Genomic DNA, 20928 nt, shown 5'->3' with positions numbered 1-20928 from the left:
ATGCTTCTGGGAGAGTATCACTGGAGGCATCAGCTTCCACTATGAATGCCTGGGTCCAGGTGTGCTAGAATGAGGGTGCTGGTGAATGCAGCCTTGAGTTGTTCGAAAATATGGTGAACTTCAGGTGTCCAAACAAACTTGGCGGCATTGCGGAGGAGGTTGGTTATGGGTGCTATTTGCCCTGAGAAGCCTGGGATGAATCATTGGTAAAAGAAGCAAAGCCCAGGAAGTGCTGTAACTCCCAGGAGGACTAGGGCAGGGTCTAGTGACAGACGGCCTCCACCTTCTGCGGGTACATCTTAACACCCTCTGTGGGGAGGATGTAACCCAAAAATTCTGTATAGGACTGGTCAAAGGTACATTTTTCCAACTTTGTGAACAGGCGATGCTTTTGTAGTCTTTCCAGGATGGAATGAACGTGATAACGATGCTCCTCAAGTCTGACATACTTGTGTTTTTAGACATCAAGATAGATAGATGACTACATACTGATCCAGGATGTCTCTAAATATGTGTCATTCACAAAGTGTTGAGAAAGGTTGCAGGACCATTGGTCAACCTGAATGGCATTACTAAATATTTGAAGTGCTCATAGCAGGTTCGACGTGTGGTCTTCCATTCGTCCCTTGACATGTTGTGCACTAAATTGAAGATTTTGGCAGACTGCACATGATCTTCTAATTCTCAGATTAAGGGCAGAGGATACCCGTGTGACATTGCACCCCATAATGCTTTATGGGAATATGCTGCATGAATGTATATATGACATAACTGGAATATGTTTTATGCTACATATGCCATGTAACATATCTCTATAAAGGTTATGATCTACTGAATATATTCATCCTATTTGTATGCATGTGTCATTGTTGTATTCAAAGTTATGAATATTGGCTGTATACTTGTTTGATTTTAAATAGCCTTAGTAAAGTATTTGGTCAGCTTCTTTAGAAAGGAATTTGCAAGTTAAGTGCTCAATCAAGAAGCACTTAACGGACAATGGATCTTGGAAGGCTCCAATCCACATAAGAAGTCTACATGAGGACGTACAAGGTAGCATGCGAACCATGGCTGCTACCAGTAAGTTCTGAGTTATGCATGGACATGTGACTTGCCCATGTGACTCCAAAATTCCATCTTGGAGCTGGAATTCTACACCAGGGGGGGGGGGGGGGGGAGCAGTAATCCACCTACAAGAGAAAGTCTATTTAAACCCCTGGGAGACCGTTCCATTTTGTCTTCAGCTGGCTCAAGAGATAGCCTCTCCACCCCCAAGGATACCTGAGAGAAACTGGAACAAAGAACAGTAACTACTGAAGGTCTGAGTGATTACTGGGCCCAGACTAGAAGGAGACTAGTCTGCAAAAGGAAGCTTACTTGAACACCTATGAGGGTGAGGTTTTATCTGTATTCAGTTTTCTTACTGTATTAGGCATAGACTTGCGTGTTTTGTTTTATTTTGTTTGGTAATTCACTTAGTTCTGTCTGCTATTACTTGGAACCACTTAAATCCTACTTTCTGTATTTAATAAAATCACTTTTTATTTATTAATTAACCCACAGTATGCATTGATACGAGGGGGAAGGCGAGGCAAACAGCTGTGTATATCTATCAGTGTTATAGAGGGCGAACAATTTATGAGCTTACCCTGTATAAGCTTTATACAGGGTAAAACGGATTTATTTGGGGTTTGGACCCCATTGGGAGTTGGGCATCTGAGTGTTAAAGACTCTTCTTAAGCTGCTTTCAGCTAAGCTTGCAATTTGTGGGAGGTGGTTCAGACCTGGGTCTGTGTTTGTGGCCAGCAAGTGTGTCTGGCACAGCCAGGCAGGGCTCTGGAGTCCCAAGCTAGCAGGGAAAGCAGGGGCAGAAGTCTTGGCACATTAGTTGGCAGCCCCAAGGGGGTTTCTGTGATCCAACCCGTCACAACCCGTTTCAGATCTTTACATGGTTTAGAGCCCACAAATCTACGCACAGGCATAGCGTTTCATCCTTTTTCTTGACAAAAAAGACTGGAGCCTCTGCTGGTGAGGTCGAGTACTGGATGAAGCCCTTGGCCAGGTTTTCATGGATGTATTCATGAAGGGTTGCCAGTTCAAGCTCGGATATCGCATTTATCAGTCCATAAGGGATCTTCACCCCGGGTTGCAGATTTATAGGGCAGTCATAGTTTCAGTGCGGAGGCAGCAAGTCCTCATTGTTCTTTTCAAAAACGTTTGCGTAATCCCAATGCTTTTCAGGGAGATGGGGACTCAAGCTTGGCAGTAATTCCTTCTGGCTAGCTGCCGCCATCTGGAGTTCCCCCATAGGTGCTGTCACTTCTGATTGGCAGAAGCCCAGAATCCTCTGCCAGTTGGCAGCACAAGGTCCTTGGGTCACAGTAACACCCTGCCTTCCTATGCAAGGTGGCATACTGCATTCTGTAAGTGAATCTCAATCAAGAGATGATCAGGGAAGCTGTGAGCTTAAACCAGTCACGAACAGCATGTTATGTTAGGGAACAAATTTCCTATTTACTCCAAGAAGTCCAGTTCACATGTTTTCACTCCAAATCTGTTTGCCGTATGAATCAAATATACCATGGAGAATCTGTTTCATCCTGCCAATATGCCTTTCACCCCAAATTAGAAGCTGCACATTTGTATGCCTTTATGAATCAAATAAACTGGCTCTCCGTAGGTGGACAATGTCTCCTGTGCTATTGTAAGCCCTAAAGAAGTGGTGAGATTTCAAATAAGATTGTATTTCGCCTTCTGTTCTTTAATATAAATAACTGAAAATTATTTTAATGAGTCTACACTTTTTAGTGAGACCTCAAGAAATCATATTTTGGATTTTAACTAATGCTATCTGCATGCTCTCCTTTGTAAGTCTAAGCAAACTAACCTAAGAGATTTAAAGCAAACACACAATAAAACAATAACTTTAAGCAACTACTTGATATTTTAAACTTGTCCCTTTCAGACCAAACCATTCAACAGCAGGGAAAACATCCTTAAAAGTGCCTTTAAGACAAGTGTATCCTTACTCCTTGAAGGAATACTTGAAGTATAATAAATGTGGTAGAGATACTAAAGAACTGAAGATTGAAGATCATAAGTAAATATAAGAAGAAATCTTTGTGATTTGTATTGTTACGTGGTAGAACATCTGAGCCTCAACCCCTAGACTATGACAATTGCTTGCAAGACTATCTTTTGTATCCAGTTACTGCCTAAAACATTGGTTGTACCAAAGTTTTACTGAACTGCTGATTGTATATGGATATAGTTCTGGGTGAATTAATAAATTGTTGATTGGTTAAGAATAACCAAACATCCTGATTTTAGAAATACTGTCCCAGGTAAAAATTGACCTGGGAAGAACCTAGCATTAAAATTACTAAGCTAAAGCTCCCTGGACTCAATAAAAAGAGAGTAACGTAATTAAATTTCATTCTGATATTGGCTGTAATACTTATAAAATTGGCAAATCTAGTTTGTTAGATTTCACTTTTAATATCTAAATGGCACCTCAGCAAACTTATAAAATCAACCCTCATTCATACTTATACCTTTATCAACCAAACTTATAATCTCCTCAATAAATGAAATCAGGCTTATTTGACAAGATCTATTTTCATCAAACCATGTTGACTGGCATTAATTATCGCTGTCAGGCTACTCGTCCTGCTTGCCATTTTTAAATATTGACACATTAGTATTCTTCCAGTCTCCTGGAATTTCCCCATCATTACAAGATTTATTAAAAATTAACCTCAGTGACCAGAGATTTTCTTCTACAACTCTAAGTGGTGAATGGGGGCTGTGTCCAGTGGCCGGCAATGGGGATGGGTGTGCAAGGTTGATGGCGGGGCAAAGATGCAGCCCATGGGACTGGCTGCTCCCCGTTCTGGTCCTTCAGCGCAGCCCTGGCTGCGTGCCGGCTCCTGGCCAGCAGGGCCCTGCCCCCCGTTCTGTTTCTGGCTGGCACTGGCGGCGAGCTGCAGTGGCTGGTGAGTGCAGAAAGGTGCCAGGCGACGGTTGGTTATGTGTTGCCTCTGCTGCCCACCCATCGGCCCTTTACATGCTCCCCCTCTCACTGTCCTCTCTCTGCTTTGCCCCTTCTCCCCCCATCCCTCCTCAGCCCTGCTGCTCTTCCATATCCCTCCTGGCGGGGCACTTCCTGCTCCCAATGCTGTGCGGAGGAGCACTCAGATCACCAACAGCCTGACCGGCAGGCTCCGTCCTTCCCCGACTGCCTCTGACTTGGCTGGTGCTCCAGGAAAGCCCAAGACCCTCCGGTCTGGGGCACTGGCCAGGTGGAACCAAGCCCTGCATGAGCGTGCAGGAAGGGGCAAGCTGCTTTCAGACATACAGGAGTGGGACGGGGGAGAAGAGATGAGCGCTGCAAAGACACAGGGTAGGTCATCCCTTCTCCCTCTCCTTCTCCCCTGCAGCTGGAAGTAGATCCCGTCCCTTCCCTCCCACACAGTGCCAAAAGGCTGCTGCTGGCCACATTCTGGTGTGAACCCTGGCAGAAATCTGGGGAGCAGGGGCATGTGACCCATGTGTTCCTCGGGAAGACATGGTGCCAGGTACCAGAAGAGGCTGGTCTGTCTCAGGAGCCCCGACAGGCATGGAGGGCGGAGAACACTGGGCAAGGAGAGTCTGGTCGGTCGGTCACCCCTCCCTTGTGTGAGAGAGGTGTACGGGAGTGTGTGTATGTGTGTGTGTGTGTGTGTGTGTGTGTAGGTGTGTCACCCCTCCTTGTGTGAACCCTAAAGCCTTAAAGATAAGAAGGTAAATAAAAAGAATCAAGCTATGCAATATTTCTTTTTAAGAGGGTCTCAGTCAATCTGATGTTAATTTGAACTGCATAGTTCTGATTGATTGCTATTGAATTTGCTTGAATACAAGTAATTTTACCAGGTGTCCCCTATTACTAATGGACTGCAAAGTATTTCATCATCCTCAAGTGATGTGAGTGCACCATCCTGCTTTTTTCAAATACAGAACAGAAATATTTATTGAACACTTCTGCCTTTTCCTCTCTTTCTCTCTCATACATACACACACATGTGCCATACCTTGATCTGAATTGACCAACACTTGAATGATTAGGGCATAAGGACTATGGCCTACTAATGGATATGGCCTACCTCTAGAAGAGAGATTGTAGGAGGTTTGAGGCCTACGAATTAAGACTGGCACATCTGCCTTACAGTGAGACACTTAAAGAGCTCAATCTATTTATTAGGGTTACCATACGTCCGGTTTTTCCCGGACATGTCCAGCTTTTTGGTAATCAAACCCCCGTCCGGGGAGAATTGCCAAAAAGCCGAACATGTCCGGGAAAAATACCGGCGGCCGGGCACTTCCCCTCCCGCGGCTGCTGTGCTCCTCCCCTGACTCTTCGGCTCTGTTTAAAGCCGAGCTGCCCGAGCGCTACCGGCTTCGGGCAGCCCCCATGCCTCCAGACCCTGAGCCGCCGGCCGGGCACTTCCCCTCCCGGGCTCTGGGGGCACAGGGTCCAGAGGCATGGGGGCTGCCCGAAGCTGGTAGCGCTCAGGCAGCTCAGCTCTTAAACAGAGCCCAAGAGTCAGGGGAGGAACACAGCAGCCGGAGCCCGGAAGGGGAAGTGCCCGGCTGGGGGCGCAGGGTCCGGAGGCATGGGGGCTGCCCAAAGCCCGAGCGCTACCGGCTTCACGGTTTGCCGGGCAGCCTCCAGACCCTGTGCCCCCAGCTGGGCGCTTCCCCTCCCGGGCTCCAGCTGCGCTGGGGAAGCGCCGCCCGGGGGCGCAAGATCTGGGGGCTGCCCGGCAAACCGTGAAGCCGGTAGCGCTCGGGCAGCCCTTTTCGCGTGGCTGGGAGGGAGGAGGGGGAGTTAGGGCGGGGACTTTGGGGAAGGGGCAGGGAATGGGCGGAGTTAGGGCGGGAAGGGGTGGGTTGGGGCGGGGCTGGGGTGGGAAAGGGGTGGGGCCAGGGCCCCGTGGAGTGTCCTCTTTTTTTATTTTTTAAATATGGTAACCCTATATTTATAGCTTATCAAACAGAAAGTTAAGAGGTAACTTGGTACATAAAAAGATTTCTGATAGTAGAGGCCTTTGTATTCTAGCAGACAAAGGCATAATGATATCCAATGGATGGAAACTGAATTTAGACAAATTCATAGGAGGGTAAAAAAAGAGAAAAAAGGCAATATTTGGTTACAACTATGTTGGTTTCAACTTAGCAAACGTGAGCTCCAACTGTGTTACATAACTTCAGCCTGGTTACGAACATGTTTAAGATCCAGTTTACATTAAATACTAGATCTGGCTGGGGCTCCACTGAGTTATAAGCAGGCTTCCTGTTAGGATTGTATCTGTAGTGTAGTATAGGCATTAGTGCTTTGATGAAGGGGTGCCACGGAGCCTCATTTTCACCACATTCAGCTAGCACTGTCTTACTACCCTTACTCCCTCACGGCTCACCTTCCTTAAAATCCAGTAGCCATGGTGATAGCTTACACGTCTGATAAGCGAAGGTTTAAAATGGTGACTGTAGTAAGATATTGAGTAACTATTACTTTTAACTCACCATTTATCCTTGCAGTCTGCAACCCACATCTAAAGAATTCTTGAAAACTGGGTTTTCTGCGATAGTTTCTTGACTCTGAATTAGCTCCATTTAGATACAGAGAAAATCCTTGTTCTAAATGCTCTAGTTTGATTTGCATGGGGTCCTTTCTTTTCAAATGTCTCAATATCCTAAAATAGAAAGGACAGTAATTAATATGATCTTCAGAGAACTATCTATGAATTAACGATAGATATATACTACTGGGTTGTGGAGTAAAAGAACATATTCACAATCTGAATCATAAAAGCTTTCAAGGCATAACCGCCAGGAGCTATTCTATCTGTGCAGTGCTTTTATAGTTACAGACATTGTGACACCTATATTAAGGCTGCCCAAGCATTTCCATTCTAACAGATCATTTTATATTTTTAGCTGAAATTTAGAACATTTGCGCTAAACTCAGGAAGCAATTTATTTCTGAAACTTTCACCCAAAACCTTTTTTTTTAAATGGTTTTAAATGGAGCTGTTTTCAAGAATAGACAAACAAAAAAAAGTCAAAATTTTGTGACTTTAAAAATAAAAAGCTTTAGTAGTTCTGATAGAGATAATGGAAAGCTAACATTTGGCGGAGAAATCATCCCAAGTTCCATGAGTTTTTTTCCAGCAGTCCAGTATCAGTTTGGATTCAGCAAAGTTGAGAGTTCAGTAAAAACATATGTTGCATGTGCATTTTATATACAATAAAACTAATTGACAGTGCTCCACTGGCAGTGTGTATTACACAGTACTGCAACCCTAAAAGCACAGAAATCGTGAGTCAGACCTTCCCCTTCCACACCCCAAAATCATGCTGTTGTCCCAAATATGAGATTTTAAAAAAATCAGTCATGTTTTTTGTTCTGTCTTCTGATATTTGAATTCCTCCTGCCCACTCCAGTGTGCGTGCACAACATGTACAGTCTTGCCAACACTTGCACATTTATAGTGAATAAGGCAATTTTGTCCCCTGCTGAAGGCCCTCTTGCTAAAGAACCCAACTGAGATCAGGGCCTGTAACGGGGACTACAAAACCCATACTGAGCTTAGGCAGGAGAGGAGTGTGACGTTCCGCTGGTGTTATCTGGACCGATGATCTGCTAGGTCACTCCAACCCTCGACTCTGGGAGCCAGTCTTACTCTGCTCCGCTGTGAGAACCCCCACCCCCGGATTATTCACGCACAGACTCTAGCATGTAAGCTGCTCCCAGCTACGTGAGTGAGCACTTTTGGCCAACCGCTGCTTGGATTGTGCAACCAAATGATAGTAGCCAATAGCTCTGGTCCCAGACACAACCCTAGGAACCTCCATCTTGCAGTGTCCAGTTATGCCTGCTGGACGCTGCAAGCTTGTATGAGTTCGTCAATTTAACAAAGAAATTGATATGTACCAGGCTTGTTATCCCAAGGGGAGTCTCTGACACGCTTCAAACCAAAGGCACTGCTTCAGGTAGAATACACAAACACATTTATTAACTACAAAAGATATAATCACTTAAAATCTAAGTCAAAGCACAAATCAGATTTGGTCAAATGAAATAAAAGCAAAACGCATTCTAAGTTGATCTTAACACTTTCAGTGCCCTTACAAACTTAGATGCTTCTCACCCCAGGCTGGCTGGTTGCCCTTCAACCACACTCTCCCCTTTCAGCAGCGCTTCAGCTGCTTGGTGGTGGTGTCTGTAGATGGAGGTGGACGAGAGAGAGCAGGGCAAACATTTCTCCCTTTTATAATGTTCTTTCTTGGCTTTGCCCCCTCCCCACCCTTCAGAGTCAGGTGAGCATTATCTCATCGCAGTCCCAAGCTGACCAAGGGAATGGTGGTGACTCACTGGAGAGTCCAACAGATCCTTTGTTGCTGCCTAGGCCAGTGTCCTTTATTCCTATGAGGGTGAGCTGGGTTTGTCCCATACATGCCCTGATGAGGTGTGAACTGCCCCTCTGCTTCTGGAGAGTTTTGCCTGGGCTTGTTTTAAGCCATGAGGACATATTTTCAGCCTCATAACTATATACATGAAATTACAACCTATAACAGTACTATAACAACAATGCTCAGTGCATCGGGAGCCTTCCGGAGACACCCGACATGACAAACTTTGCATTGGATACCACACAATCATATTATAAGGATGAACACGGGGGTACAGGGTATTCCCCTGAGGTACAGAGTGTTACAAGAAGCATTTCCTATCTGCAGGCAAGCAGTTTAGTCACACCCACACGCAGCTGCCAGAGCTGTCAACCATGGAGGCGGGCACTCACAGCTGCGCTCAATAGAAGAAACAAGACATACTATTGTTATGCTTAAACAAAGCACACGAGATTTTTTATAGGGGAGAAGGCAACATGCCGTATTTATTGAGAATACAGCAGTTAGCAAATGCTTTTTAGTTACACACACATACCATGCACACAGTTCCGCCAGATGATGTTGACAGTTACCAGTCCAGAATCTGGATCAATCTAGTGGCCAGCCAGATTGGTCGCAGAGGGGAGCCGGGCTCTGTCGGTCACGATCCAATGCCCCTGGAGAAGTGGCAAGCTGAACCCAAAGTCCCATGGCAAAGCACTCCAATTTTATAGGTTTTTGGTTTTTTTTTAAGTTAATGGATTTTGCTGTGTTAGTTTTTGACCGGTTACTTTTTAATTGGTGTTATTTTTTGATGTAAATATTTCAAACACCTCCGAGAGGGTCATTCTGTTCTGGATTTGATTTAATTAATTGTCTTTAGGGGTGCCAGCCTCCACCTTAGGGTTATTAATCAGCCCTTCCTCAATCATGGATGCACGTTGATGGTTTTCTGGCGTCAATAAGTTTTAATAAATGTTTTTGCTCCTTCTTTTTTGACCATCTGGTTACAATGGCCTTTACACCTTATTATTTTTGATGCATGCATTTCTTATTCACACAAACAGTCTTTTACAGAGACCTTTGAGAATACAAACAGCAGTATTTTATATCAAGCAAAAAGACATTGTAAATTAAACCTTGCTAAGTTTTATAACCAAAACAATTCACACTGAGGCCCGGGCCTTCAATGTTCCTCTAATCTACTTAACATATACACAATACAGGATTCTGTCTCTTACTAACTAAACCTTAAAACAAAGAACTAAAAGGGCCCAATTTGTAATGCATATGGGAAACAGAATCCCATAGTCCCAGAGGGTCCTTCCTTTTTGCTATTCAAAAAGGGTGGCTGGCAGGATGAAATCTAATCATACATTAATTTTCACAGTACAGTTATAAAATCCTGCTCCTATACTATAAAGGAGGGAGTGCAGAGAAGGTTGGAGTGGAAGGTAGAAGAGCCTGGGACAGCAAAGGGGCAACATGCTGTACCAGGCTCCCTCCCCCAGCACAGTTAAGAGACTGAGGCATGCTTCCAGTCACAGTCAAAGAACTACCCTGACCAGGAACAAACTAAGGGGGGGGTCCCAGTGAGGGCAGAAGCCACCCTCCAAAGAAACAGACTCCGAAGGAGTCTGTGACAAGGCCACATTATGCGAGGCAGTGTACAAGAAGTGAGAGGCAGTGGGTCAGGGCCCTCCTTCCTAGACAGGGCATCTGCCACCATGTTTTCTTTTCCCTTTATGAGCACGATTTCCATACAAGATTCTTGAAGTATATGGCTCCAGCACAGAAGCTTAGCATTTGAGCCTTTAGTTTTGCTTAGCCAGATCAATGGTGAATGATTTGTTAAGACCTTGAACTTCATATTGAAAAGTTAGGACCTTAGTTGCTTAACGGCCCACACTACAGCATAGCATTCCTGGTCTATGATAGAATAATTCTGTTCAGTTGGTGTCAATTTTTTGCTTAAAAACAATTGTGTGCTTCTTGTTATTCTCCTGTTTGCATAAGCACAACACCTAGACCAATGTCTGATACAACATCTGTACACAGTTCAAACGTTTTGTCAAAATTAGGGTTAGCTTTTTAGACAAGATCTTTAGATGAGATTTTCTTTAACTTATCAAATCTTTCCTGGCATGCTTTCATCCAAACAACTTTGTTTGGCTTAGTCTTTTTACATAAATCTGTGATTACAGATACATCACTGAACCCCCACACAAACCTTCTGTAATAATTTACAAGACCAATGAAAGATATGACCTCCTTTATGGTTTGGGATACAGACCAATTCACAATGGCTTCTACGTTCAAAGGACCGGGAGATATTTGACCCTCCACACACACTGAAACAGAGTCCCAGATAAGGAATTCTGGCTGCTCCAATTTTGCACTTGAGAGGTTTTATGGTTAGGCCTGCCTTCTTGGGTTTTGACAGTACAACTCCCAGGTGTTTTGTGTTCAGCCCAAGTGTAGCTAAACACTGCAATATCATTCACATATGCTCTTGTGAAGTTCTGTTAACCATTTAACACTTGGTTAACCAGCCTCTGGAAGGTGGCCCCAGTATTAATTAAGCCAAACAGTAACATTGTGAACTAATAAACAACAAAGAGTCTGGTGGCACCTATGTAAAAAGACTAAGCCAAACAAAGTTGTTTGGATGAAAGCATGCCAGGAAAGATTTGATAAGTTAAAGAAAATCTCATCTAAAGATCTTGTCTAAAAAGCTAACCCTAATTTTGACAAAATGTTTGAATTGTGTACAGATGTTGTATCAGACATTGTGAACTCATAGACTCCTATATCTGTGATGAAAGCAGATTTTTTCTGTGCATTCTCATCCAAAGGGATCTGCCAATAACCTTGAGTTAAATCAAAAGAACAGAGATATTTAGCTTTGCTTAAAATGTCCAGCACCTGACCAATTCTAGGCATGGGATATACATCTGGTACTGTAACCGCATTGAGTTTTCTATAATCAACACAAAACCTTAATATGTTGTCTTTCTTAGGGACCAAGGCCACAGGTAATGCTCAAGAGCTATCAGACTTTAATTACTCCTAGGTCTAACATGTTCTGTATTTCTGCACAAATTTGTTCTTGTACCTTGCCAGTGGCCCTGTAGGGTCTGCTGGGAGGTGGCTGTGGTCCTTTTGTAATGATCTTATGAGTTAGCAAGTGTGTCTTCCCTTGCTTATTAGAAAATACCTCTTTATATTCTTGAATCACTGACTTTTGATGTGTGTTACAATATTAACAGCCTTAGCTACAAGAAAAAAAATCATTCCCAACAAGCATTTCAGTAGGGATATTGTTCACCACCCCTACGGTCAAATCACTTTCTAAACCTTCCCACTCCACATGCATTTTAGCTAATGGCACAGGAATCCTAGATCCTCCCACTACCACAAGCTCTGCCATTCAGCCAGGTAAGTGTTAGTGTCTTGGATCACATTCTCTGCTTAACCAGAGAAATCTGTGCACTGGAGTCTTGCCACACTATGCACTCTGTTATTGATCTTGATAAACGTAACAAATTCCATATCTAGCTCTGCAGGGCCAGCCCCCTTAAAACTCATCAGTAGGGCCCTACCAAATTCATGGTCCATTTTGGTAAATGTCACGGTCATAGGATTTTAAAATCGTAAATTTCATGATTTCAGCTATTTAAATCTGAAATTTCATAGTGTTGTAATTGTAGGGATCCTGACCCAAAAAGGAGTTGTGGGCGGGAGGGTCACAAGGTTATAGTAGGGGTAGCGCTGCCTTCAGAGCTGGGCAGCTGGAGAGCGGCGGCTGCTGGCCGGTAGCGCAGCTCTGAAGGCAAAGCTGCCACCAGCAGCAGCACACAAGGATGGCATGGGATGGTATTGCCACCCTTACTTCTGCCCTGCTGCCTGCAGAGCTGGGCCCTCAGTCAGAAGCCACCACTCTCTGGCCGCCCAGCTCTGAAGGCCTCAGGGCAGAAGTAAGGGTGGCATGGTATGGTATTGTCACCCTTACTTCTGCGCTGCTGTTGGTGGGGCATTGCCTTCATATATGGGCGCCCAACCAACAGCCGCTACTCTCCGGCCGCCCAGCTCTGAAGACAGTGTAGACATAAGAGTGGCAATACCGCAACTCCCCCTAAAATAACCTTGTGATCCCCCCTGCAATTCCCTTTTGGGTCAGGACCCCCAATTTGAGAAACGCTGGTCTCTCCCATGAAATCTGTATAGTATAGGATAAAAGGACACAAAAGACTAGATTTCACAGTCCGTGATGTGTTTTTCATGGCCGTGAATTTGGTAGGGCCCTACTCATCAGGTAAACTGCAGGTGCCTTTGGGGCTACTGTGCTGATGACAGCTGCATTAACATGGATTGGATAGGGCTTAGTTTCTTTCATCTTAGGGCACTGATTTTTCAGATGCTTAGTGGAGTTACACTGGTAAAACGTTCTTGGGCCCTCCCTTTTCATAGGAAGTTTGTGATGGGGATAACCAGGAGAGGAATAATTCTGGGAGGGAGGAAGGAGTGCTTAGGCTCCCAACTACCCTTCTTTTACCCAGGGGTAAAACAGGATCCCCCCTTTACACTGGGTTTGTGTCCCTCAGTCTGTAGCTTGCACTCATTGGACATCTTGGCTTGCTCAAAGGCATTAGCCAGTGTAGCCATCTCTGCTACAGATTTAGCCTATAGGCAATTTTTTACATTGTCAGTGCATATACTCAAGAAATGTTCTTGAGCAATGAGATCAAGCAATCAGTCATAATCTGCAGCCCCTTTTTCCTTTACCCATTTTCTTATTAGGTCACACATCTTATAAACATATTCAGTATGACTCATGCAAGCACTCCCTTTAATAGGGTTACCATACGTCCGATTTTTCCCGGACACGTCCGGCTTGTTGGTAATCAAACCCCCATCCGGGGGGAATTGCCAAAAAGCCGAACATGTCCGGGAAAAATACCACTGGCCGGGCACTTCCCCTCCCTGGCTCCAGCTGCTCTGCTCCTCCCCTGACTCTTCAGCTCTGTTTAAGAGCCGAGCTGCCCAAGCGCTCCAGCTTCGGGCAGCCCCCATGTCTCCGGACCCCGAGCCGCTGGCCGGGCACTTCCCCTCCCGGGCTCCAGCTGCTCTGCTCCGGCGGCGCAGGGTCCGGAGGCAAGGGAGCTGCCCGAAGCCGGTAGCACTCGGGCAGCTCGGCTCTTAAACAGAGCTGAAGAGTCAGGGGAGGAGCTCAGCAGCTGGAGCCCGGGAGGGGAAGTGCCCGGCCGGGGGCGCAGAGTCCGGAGGCATGGGGGCTGCCCGAAGCTCGAGCGCTACCGGCTTCACGGTTTGCCGGGCAGCCTCCAGACCCTGCGCCCCCGGCTGGGCGCTTCCCCTCCTGGGCTCCAGCTGCACTGGGGAAGCGCCGGCTGGGGGCGCAGGGTCTGGAGGCTGCCCGGCAAACCGTGAAGCCGGTAGCGCTCGGGCAGCCCTTTTCGTGTGGCTGGGAGGGAGGAGGGGGAGTTAGGGCGGGGACTTTGGGGAAGGGGCTGGGAATGGGCGGAGTTGGGGGCGGGGAAGGGGTGGAGTTGGGACGGGGCTGGGGGTGGGAAAGGGGCAGGGGCAGGGCCCATGGAGTGTCCTCTTTTTTTATTTTTTAAATATGGTTTATAAATTTTTCACCTATACACTTCAGGAGTGATTTTAAACCTTTGTAAAACAAAAACAACGAGGAGTAACACGGCTACCCATCTGAAACCTTTGTAAAAACAGGTTTCAGAGTAGCAGCCGTGTTAGTCTGTATCCGCAAAAAGAACAGGAGTACTTGTGGCACCTTAGAGACTAACAAATTTATTAGAGCATAAGCTTTCGTGGACTACAGCCCATTTCTTCGGATGCATATAGAATGGAACATATATTGAGGAGATATATATACACACATACAGAGAGCATAAACAGGTGGGAGTTGTCTTACCAACTCTGAGAGGCCAATTAATTAAGAGAAAAAAAACTTTTGAAGTGATAATCAAGCTAACCCAGTACAGACAGTTTGATAAGAAGTATGAGAATACTTACAAGGGGAGATAGATTCAATGTTTGTCATGGCTCAGCCATTCCCAGTCCTTATTCAAACCGGAGTTGATTGTGTCTAGTTTGCATATCAATTCTAGCTCAGCAGTCTCTCGTTGGAGTCTGTTTTTGAAGTTTTTCTGTTGTAATATAGCCACCCGCAGGTCTGTCACTGAATGACCAGACAGGTTAAAGTGTTCTCCCACTGGTTTTTGAGTATTTTGATTCCTGATGTCAGATTTGTGTCCATTAATTCTTTTGCGTAGAGACTGTCCGGTTTGTCCAATGTACATGGCAGAGGGGCATTGCTGGCACATGATGGCATATATCACATTGGTAGATGTGCAGGTGAACGAGCCCCTGATGGTATGGCTGATGTGATTAGGTCCTATGATGATGTCACTTGAATAGATATGTGGACAGAGTTGGCATCGGGGTTTGTTACAAGGATAGGTTCCTGGGTTAGTGGTTTTGTTCAGTGATGTGTGGTTGCTGGTGAGTATTTGCTTTAGGTTGGGGGGTTGTCTGTAAGCGAGGACAGGTCTGTCTCCCAAGATCTGTGAGAGTAAAGGATCATCTTTCAGGATAGGTTGTAGAAGTGGGCTGTAGTCCACGAAAGCTTATGCTCTAATAAATTTGTTAGTCTCTAAGGTGCCACAAGTACTCCTGTTCTTCTTTTTTTTGGGACATCTGTTCCCCTTTCTTATATTTTCCCTCTTCTTTGAGAATCATCTCCAGATGAGGTTCTGGAGACAGAAAGTCTGTGGGGACAGGAACCTCCAGCTGTTTCTTTGCCAACAGGTACATTTCTCATTTACATCCTCTTTCCTGCCAAAGAACGGCCACTTAACCAAGTAATAGTCCATTTGATCTTGTTGACACCTGGCCACGGCATCAGCTAACCTTTTGTCTCTGAGGAACTGGTTTGTGGCTACTTTTCTAAACTTGTATATGTCTCAGTAATGTCATACAGTATAATTTTATAACTTTACATAGAGTGTTGCCACACACATTTTACCAGGACAATAATGATCAGCAAATTATGAGTTTTCAATTGATACCTCACAAGGCATACTTTGTACAAAATTTATCATAATCTTGAAAAAGGGGTGAATATGAATCATCACAAAGAAAAGGAAAACTCCACAACAAGGCAACGCCGCTCACCCCCCCCCCCAATAACACCCCTTGTAACACCATGAGGGAAAGCCACAGCACACTCTTTTTAAAGTTGTCTATATTTTCCTTTCCTGCCATATGGGAAAAAACAAACCAATATTCTTGCTCTTTTTCCCAAAGTCTTTTTAAACAAAGTCCAAGTCACAGCAGGGCTCCTTAACCCTGTCTAGTAGCTTGGCTGTTCCAGTCCCAGAAGCACTTAGCAGGGCATCTCCTGTTCCTTTTGTCTTCTTCAGGAAAGAAAGTTAACAAGCCCCAACTGCTACTAAACTCTATGTATTAACAAACACTTCCTTCTGTTTGTTTTAAACCTGCTGCCTAATAATTTCATTGGGTTCTTGTGCTATGTGAAGGGGTAAACAACACTTAATTGTTCTGGCCAACCTTGGGGCCAAGAGCCTGCCCAGCTCAGTCACATCCCTTGTGATTCCAGATCACTATGGGGTTGAAGACCCCAATACATTTTGCCCTTTCATTTCTTTCATTCATTTTATTACTGGTGATATCTGCATGGAACCAGGATCTTTGGTCTATAAGAGTTTACCAGATGCTGCTCATTGTCTAGGCTACATTTGTGACAACACAATAAGCTGCTGTGAAGAAGAATGTGATGTCACAAAAAGAAAGTTAGGTGGAGAATGAAACGAGAGTCCTATTTCCATGCTTATATCACTAGTGGTAATAAACAAGAGAAATACGGAAAATAATGGCTACACAAGCAGAATCATCTAAGTAAGGGTTTATTTATTTATTTGTTTCATTTCTCAATAAAGTGAATAGTCTGGGTATGTCTACATTGCCAAAAAAAAAAAAAAAAGGCAAGTCTCAGAGCCCGGGTCAACTGACTCTAGCTTGTGCCATGGGAGCAAAAATAACAGTCTAGAGCAGTGGTTCTCAAACTTTTGTACTGGTGACCCCTTTCACATAGAAAGCCACTGGGTGTGACCCCCCTTACAAATTAAAAACACTTTTTTATATATTTAACACTATTATAAATGATGAAGGCGAAGCAGGGTTTGGGATGGAGGCTGACAGCTCGCGATTCCCCCATGTAATAACCTCACGACCCCCTCAGGGGTCCTGACCACCAGTTTGAGAACCCCTGGTCTAGATGTTCCTGCTTGGGCTGGAGCCCAGAGTTTGACACTCTCCCTCTACCCAGACTCTGCATCACTGTCCACTTTTATACTCTGTTAATAAATACAAGCATTAGCCCAGTTTCCATAATATGAAAAGTGCTGGTGACCTTGCATCTTACCGGTTTCTTTGTTGAAGTAATATTAAATATTCATCATGCTTCTCATCAAAGTCAGTCACCATGTCCTTAATGTAAACCTGAAACAAGAAAATATAACTGGAGTAGTGGAGTAAGGAAAGGGTTCAGAACGCAAAGATTACTCTCCTAGCATCAGTAATAAAGAAGAAGGCTATATTCTAATGTTGAAGAACATTAAAACCCTCAACAGAGGAAACAAAGAAAACAATGCTGCACTACCTCCTAAAGAGATAGACTAGGGGCACGGCTACACTAGCGAGTTTACAGTGGCACAGCTGCACCAATGCAGCTGAGCTGTTGTAAGCTCTCTAATGTAGCTGTTCTAAACTGATAAGAGAGTGCTCTCCCATTGGCTTAACTACTCCAGCCCCCACGAGTGCTCTCCAGCCCTAGCTATGTCAGCAGGAGAAGCCACTGTTCACACCGGAGCTTTGGTGTAAACGTCTGTCTCTCAGGGGGGGTGATTTATTCACCCCCTGAACCCTGAGTGACATAAATTATGCCGACATAAGCTGTAGCGTAGACATAGCCTAAGTAATTATTTATTTGGAGTACTGCCCACTATGTGTGAGATGCCTTCCAAACACTTACGAAGTAACATCCTTGCTCCAAGGGGATGCACAATTTAAGGACAAACAAGTAAACAACTTTCAGGGAAAGGGGAATAACAAAAGACAATATATACAAGCTGTTAACAAATAGATCTTTTCCTCCTCTGTGTACTATGAGATTTCTCAATTTGCAAGACATGAATTAAATAATTCACACTTGTTATTGCACAGTGTATTTTCTTAAAATAACTCACATTACTGGCCTACTTTGCAAGAATGTATTGTTTAATTGCTGCTTTAACATAGGAGTTTTCATAAAACAAAACAGTGACTCGAATACACTGAATTTATAGTAAAAAAAAAAAAAGGAAGCACCAGAAATATTTTCACAATTCTAAACTTGAAAAACAGTTGTATTTTATCTCAATTGACAATACAGTATAAGGACTTTGTAGTCTGATTTGTATTTTACAGTTCCCAGTGGAATCTTAGCATGTAGCTGTAACCCACACACCGCCTGCGTGTGGTGTTCTGTCCCATCTAATGGCACTGAGACCACTTAGAGAAAAAGATTAATGGGTCTGCTAACAGCCACGTGACTTTTGGCTGATGCATTTAGCCCCAGAGATCCCAGGTTCGATCCCGCCCGACGACAACTGGAGTCTGTCAGTGTTACATAGCAACTAATCAGGACTGATTCAACTCCCACTGAAGTCAATCTGAGTCTTTCCACTGACTTAATAAGAACTGAATTGGTCCTCAGAACAGAAAATGTGAGATTGTTTAGAACATCTACTGAAAACACACAAACATATACTTTTACAAGCTGGTGAGCTCATGTGTATTATGAGGCAAACTACTTCATACCCTAATGTCTCTTATTGTTATTAGAGAAATCTTTCTGAGTTATTTTATTATCTCATTTACTTACAATGTTTTTGTTTCATTTTTAAACTATAAAACAATTACTTTGGAATGGGGAAGAATTAAGGGGTTATGCAAAGTATTCTTCAACTAGGAAACATACACTAGCAGAAGAATAAAACGAATCAGTAGAGAAAAGTTTATAAATGCTAACCTTTCAGCAGCAGTTTGTGGTCCAGCAGCCAATTACAACTCGGTTTACAATTAAAAGAAGATACTGAACACCTAGCTTTGTTTTTCCAATTAAAAGTGAAAGCTAAAAGTAGTTGTAGCATTACAACTTGGAAAGGAGCTCATTGGGGAGTGGAGGCAGTAGCAACCCTCCACCTCCACAACACCACTTTGTTTCTCTTCTTAAATTCCCAAGAAAATAAACTGGGACGCTTAAACCAGTTTCCAGTTCAGGCCCGTAAAGTAAACTTCATTTTAAATGCTGCCCGTTTCTCTCAGACTTGGCTGTCAGAGGGAACCAGTACTTCCCTTTGAAATGATGCTATATTGTGTTTCTTTCTAAGGAGGTTTAAAGAGATGTGCAACATGAAGGATGCAATAAGGCAGAAGCTAGGGTTCAGGCTGACAGCTGAATACAGATTACAAGAACATATTTCAAGTTACCAGGCCTCTCTCAACAGTTACAGTCCAGGGTGATACTCCTGATGCATCTCCAATACATGTCAATAAAGTAAAAAGTTTACTCCCTTCAGCCTCTATATGCATATAAACCACTTGAATACTTACACACTGAAAAGTAACAGAGGGGTAGCCGTGTTAGTCTTGATCTGTAAAAAGCGACAAAGAGTCCTATGGCACCTTATAGACTAACCGATGTATTGGAGCATAAGCTTTTGTGGGTGAATACCCACTTCGTCAGATGCATGACACTGAAAAGCTTAATTTACACACTGAAATAAGGATTTTATATAGTTTCTTATAAAAAATAAACAATATATTCTTGACTTTGCTAGCCTGCATGGTATCTGTGAATATGATCTCCCCAGTTCATTAGTTATCCACTCAATCTTCCAGAAAAGACATCTTAGGCCTGGTCTACACTACACAGTTAGATTGACATAGGGCAACTATTGTACACACTACAGTCTTGCTCATGCTGATGTAAGCGCCCTACAACACCAACATCATAACTTCACCTCCATGAGAAGCGTAGGGCTTATGTCGGTGTAGTTAGGGTGATGCAGTGTCAATATAGACACTGCATTACTTACATGGGCTGTTGGTTGTCTTGTCAATTTCACAGCTCCATGCTACTCAGAGCCATGAAATTTACAAGAAAGCCTGACTCCCCACCTCACTGCTGCCCTGTCTCCACTCCAAGTTGGGCTGCCAGCCAGGCTCCCAGCTTGGGCTGCAGCCTGGACTCCCCACTGAGAGCCTCTCTACTCTCCAGTGTCCCGGTTCTCTGCTCCTGTCAGGGAGTCCGGCTGCATCATCGCTCCCAGCTCAGAGCCTGGCTGCCCCTCTGGACTCTTGGTTCCCTGCCAGGAGCACAGCAGCCGACCGGACACTCTGGATCTCCCTGCTGGAGATGATAAACCCCAGGTGGTTTCCCCCCACTGCCAATGGGGAACTGGAAGGCGAGTAGCCCGGTGGGAAGCTGTGCAGAGCTGAAAGCCCTGGCTCTCACCCCCTCACACTGCCCTTCTTCAGTCGGTGGAAGCGCTCCTGGTGAGGACGCACAGCACCAACAGAAGGAGGACAGTGTGGACATCAGCCACCACAGTCATTACTGCAGTGGCTGTAAGTCGACCTTACCTAGGAAGACTTAAGATTGTAGTGTAGACATGCATAAGACCTGAATTTCTAATGCAAAGGGAAAAAACCCTCTTTTTTCTCCTGTTCACATATAACCTCTAAAACAGTGCTGGGCAATCTGCAGCCCGTCAGGTTAATCCGCCTGCGGCCGCGGGACAGTTTGTTTACATCGGCCGTCCGCAGGCACAGGCGCCCGCATCTCCCAGTAGCCGCGGTTCGCCGTTCCCGGCCGATGGGAGCTGCGGAAGAGACATTCCTTCGTTCCATGTCGATATTAATTTAAACGCACAGCGCTGTTTGAAATGTCTGCAGGCAGGAGACGGGTTGTAAGAGCCCCTGGAAAGCTGCTGTTTGGGGCAGAGGCGAAGGCCCAACTCCTCAGCCTGGGTTTTTAAGCTGAACACCGATCGCTGTTCCGGGGCAATGGCGGGGTGGGGCCAGAACAAACACTGTTACATTGCGGGCCTACCTCCCCATCCCGGCCGGGCCTCCCTCCCCATCCCGGCCGGGCCTCCCCGCTCACCCCAGGCCAGTAATTCGCCTTCCACTCGGAGCCTCCCCTCTGCACCCCGTCCCCACTCCTCCGCTACTTCACCCCGGAGCCTCCCCGCCCGCCCCGTACCGTGTCTCTTTCCCGCTAACAGCGACACCGACAGCTCTGCCGCCCTCCCTGTTTACCGGTTCCCTTGGTTACCGTCGCGACTAGCAAACCTCACTTCCGGAGCGACTCTGTGACGCAAAATGAAGACG

General features: G+C 45.0%; 1 protein-coding gene across 15 annotated transcripts in view; it reads right to left on the bottom strand.

Moving 5' to 3' along the window:
* KATNIP (katanin interacting protein) overlaps positions 1 to 20910 on the bottom strand; it is a 198444-nt gene extending 177534 nt beyond the window's left edge. For 7 of the 15 annotated variants that reach the window (XR_010591157.1, XM_065559885.1, XM_065559892.1 and 4 more), the window contains exons 1-4: positions 20801 to 20904; positions 19147 to 19187; positions 16916 to 16992; positions 6562 to 6731 (exon numbers count right to left, since the gene is read on the bottom strand). Coding sequence is in view for 9 of the 15 variants with exons in the window: in XM_065559885.1 (XP_065415957.1) it covers positions 6562 to 6731; positions 16916 to 16977 (232 nt within the window). In the remaining 6 variants the exon portion in view is untranslated. Of the gene's footprint in view, positions 1 to 6561; positions 6732 to 16915; positions 16993 to 17152; positions 17212 to 19146; positions 19189 to 20800 lie in introns of those variants that run through there. The other 8 variants (XM_065559886.1, XM_008162544.4, XM_065559896.1 and 5 more) reach the window with 7 other exon arrangements.
* Between the last annotated feature and the right edge of the window lie 18 nt (positions 20911 to 20928).

The sequence above is a fragment of the Chrysemys picta genome, chromosome 10 (genome assembly GCF_011386835.1).
Source record: "Chrysemys picta bellii isolate R12L10 chromosome 10, ASM1138683v2, whole genome shotgun sequence".
Taxonomy (NCBI): Eukaryota; Metazoa; Chordata; order Testudines; family Emydidae; genus Chrysemys; species Chrysemys picta.
Note: the sequence above shows the minus strand (reverse complement) of the source record. Positions and strands in the feature narration are given on the sequence as shown.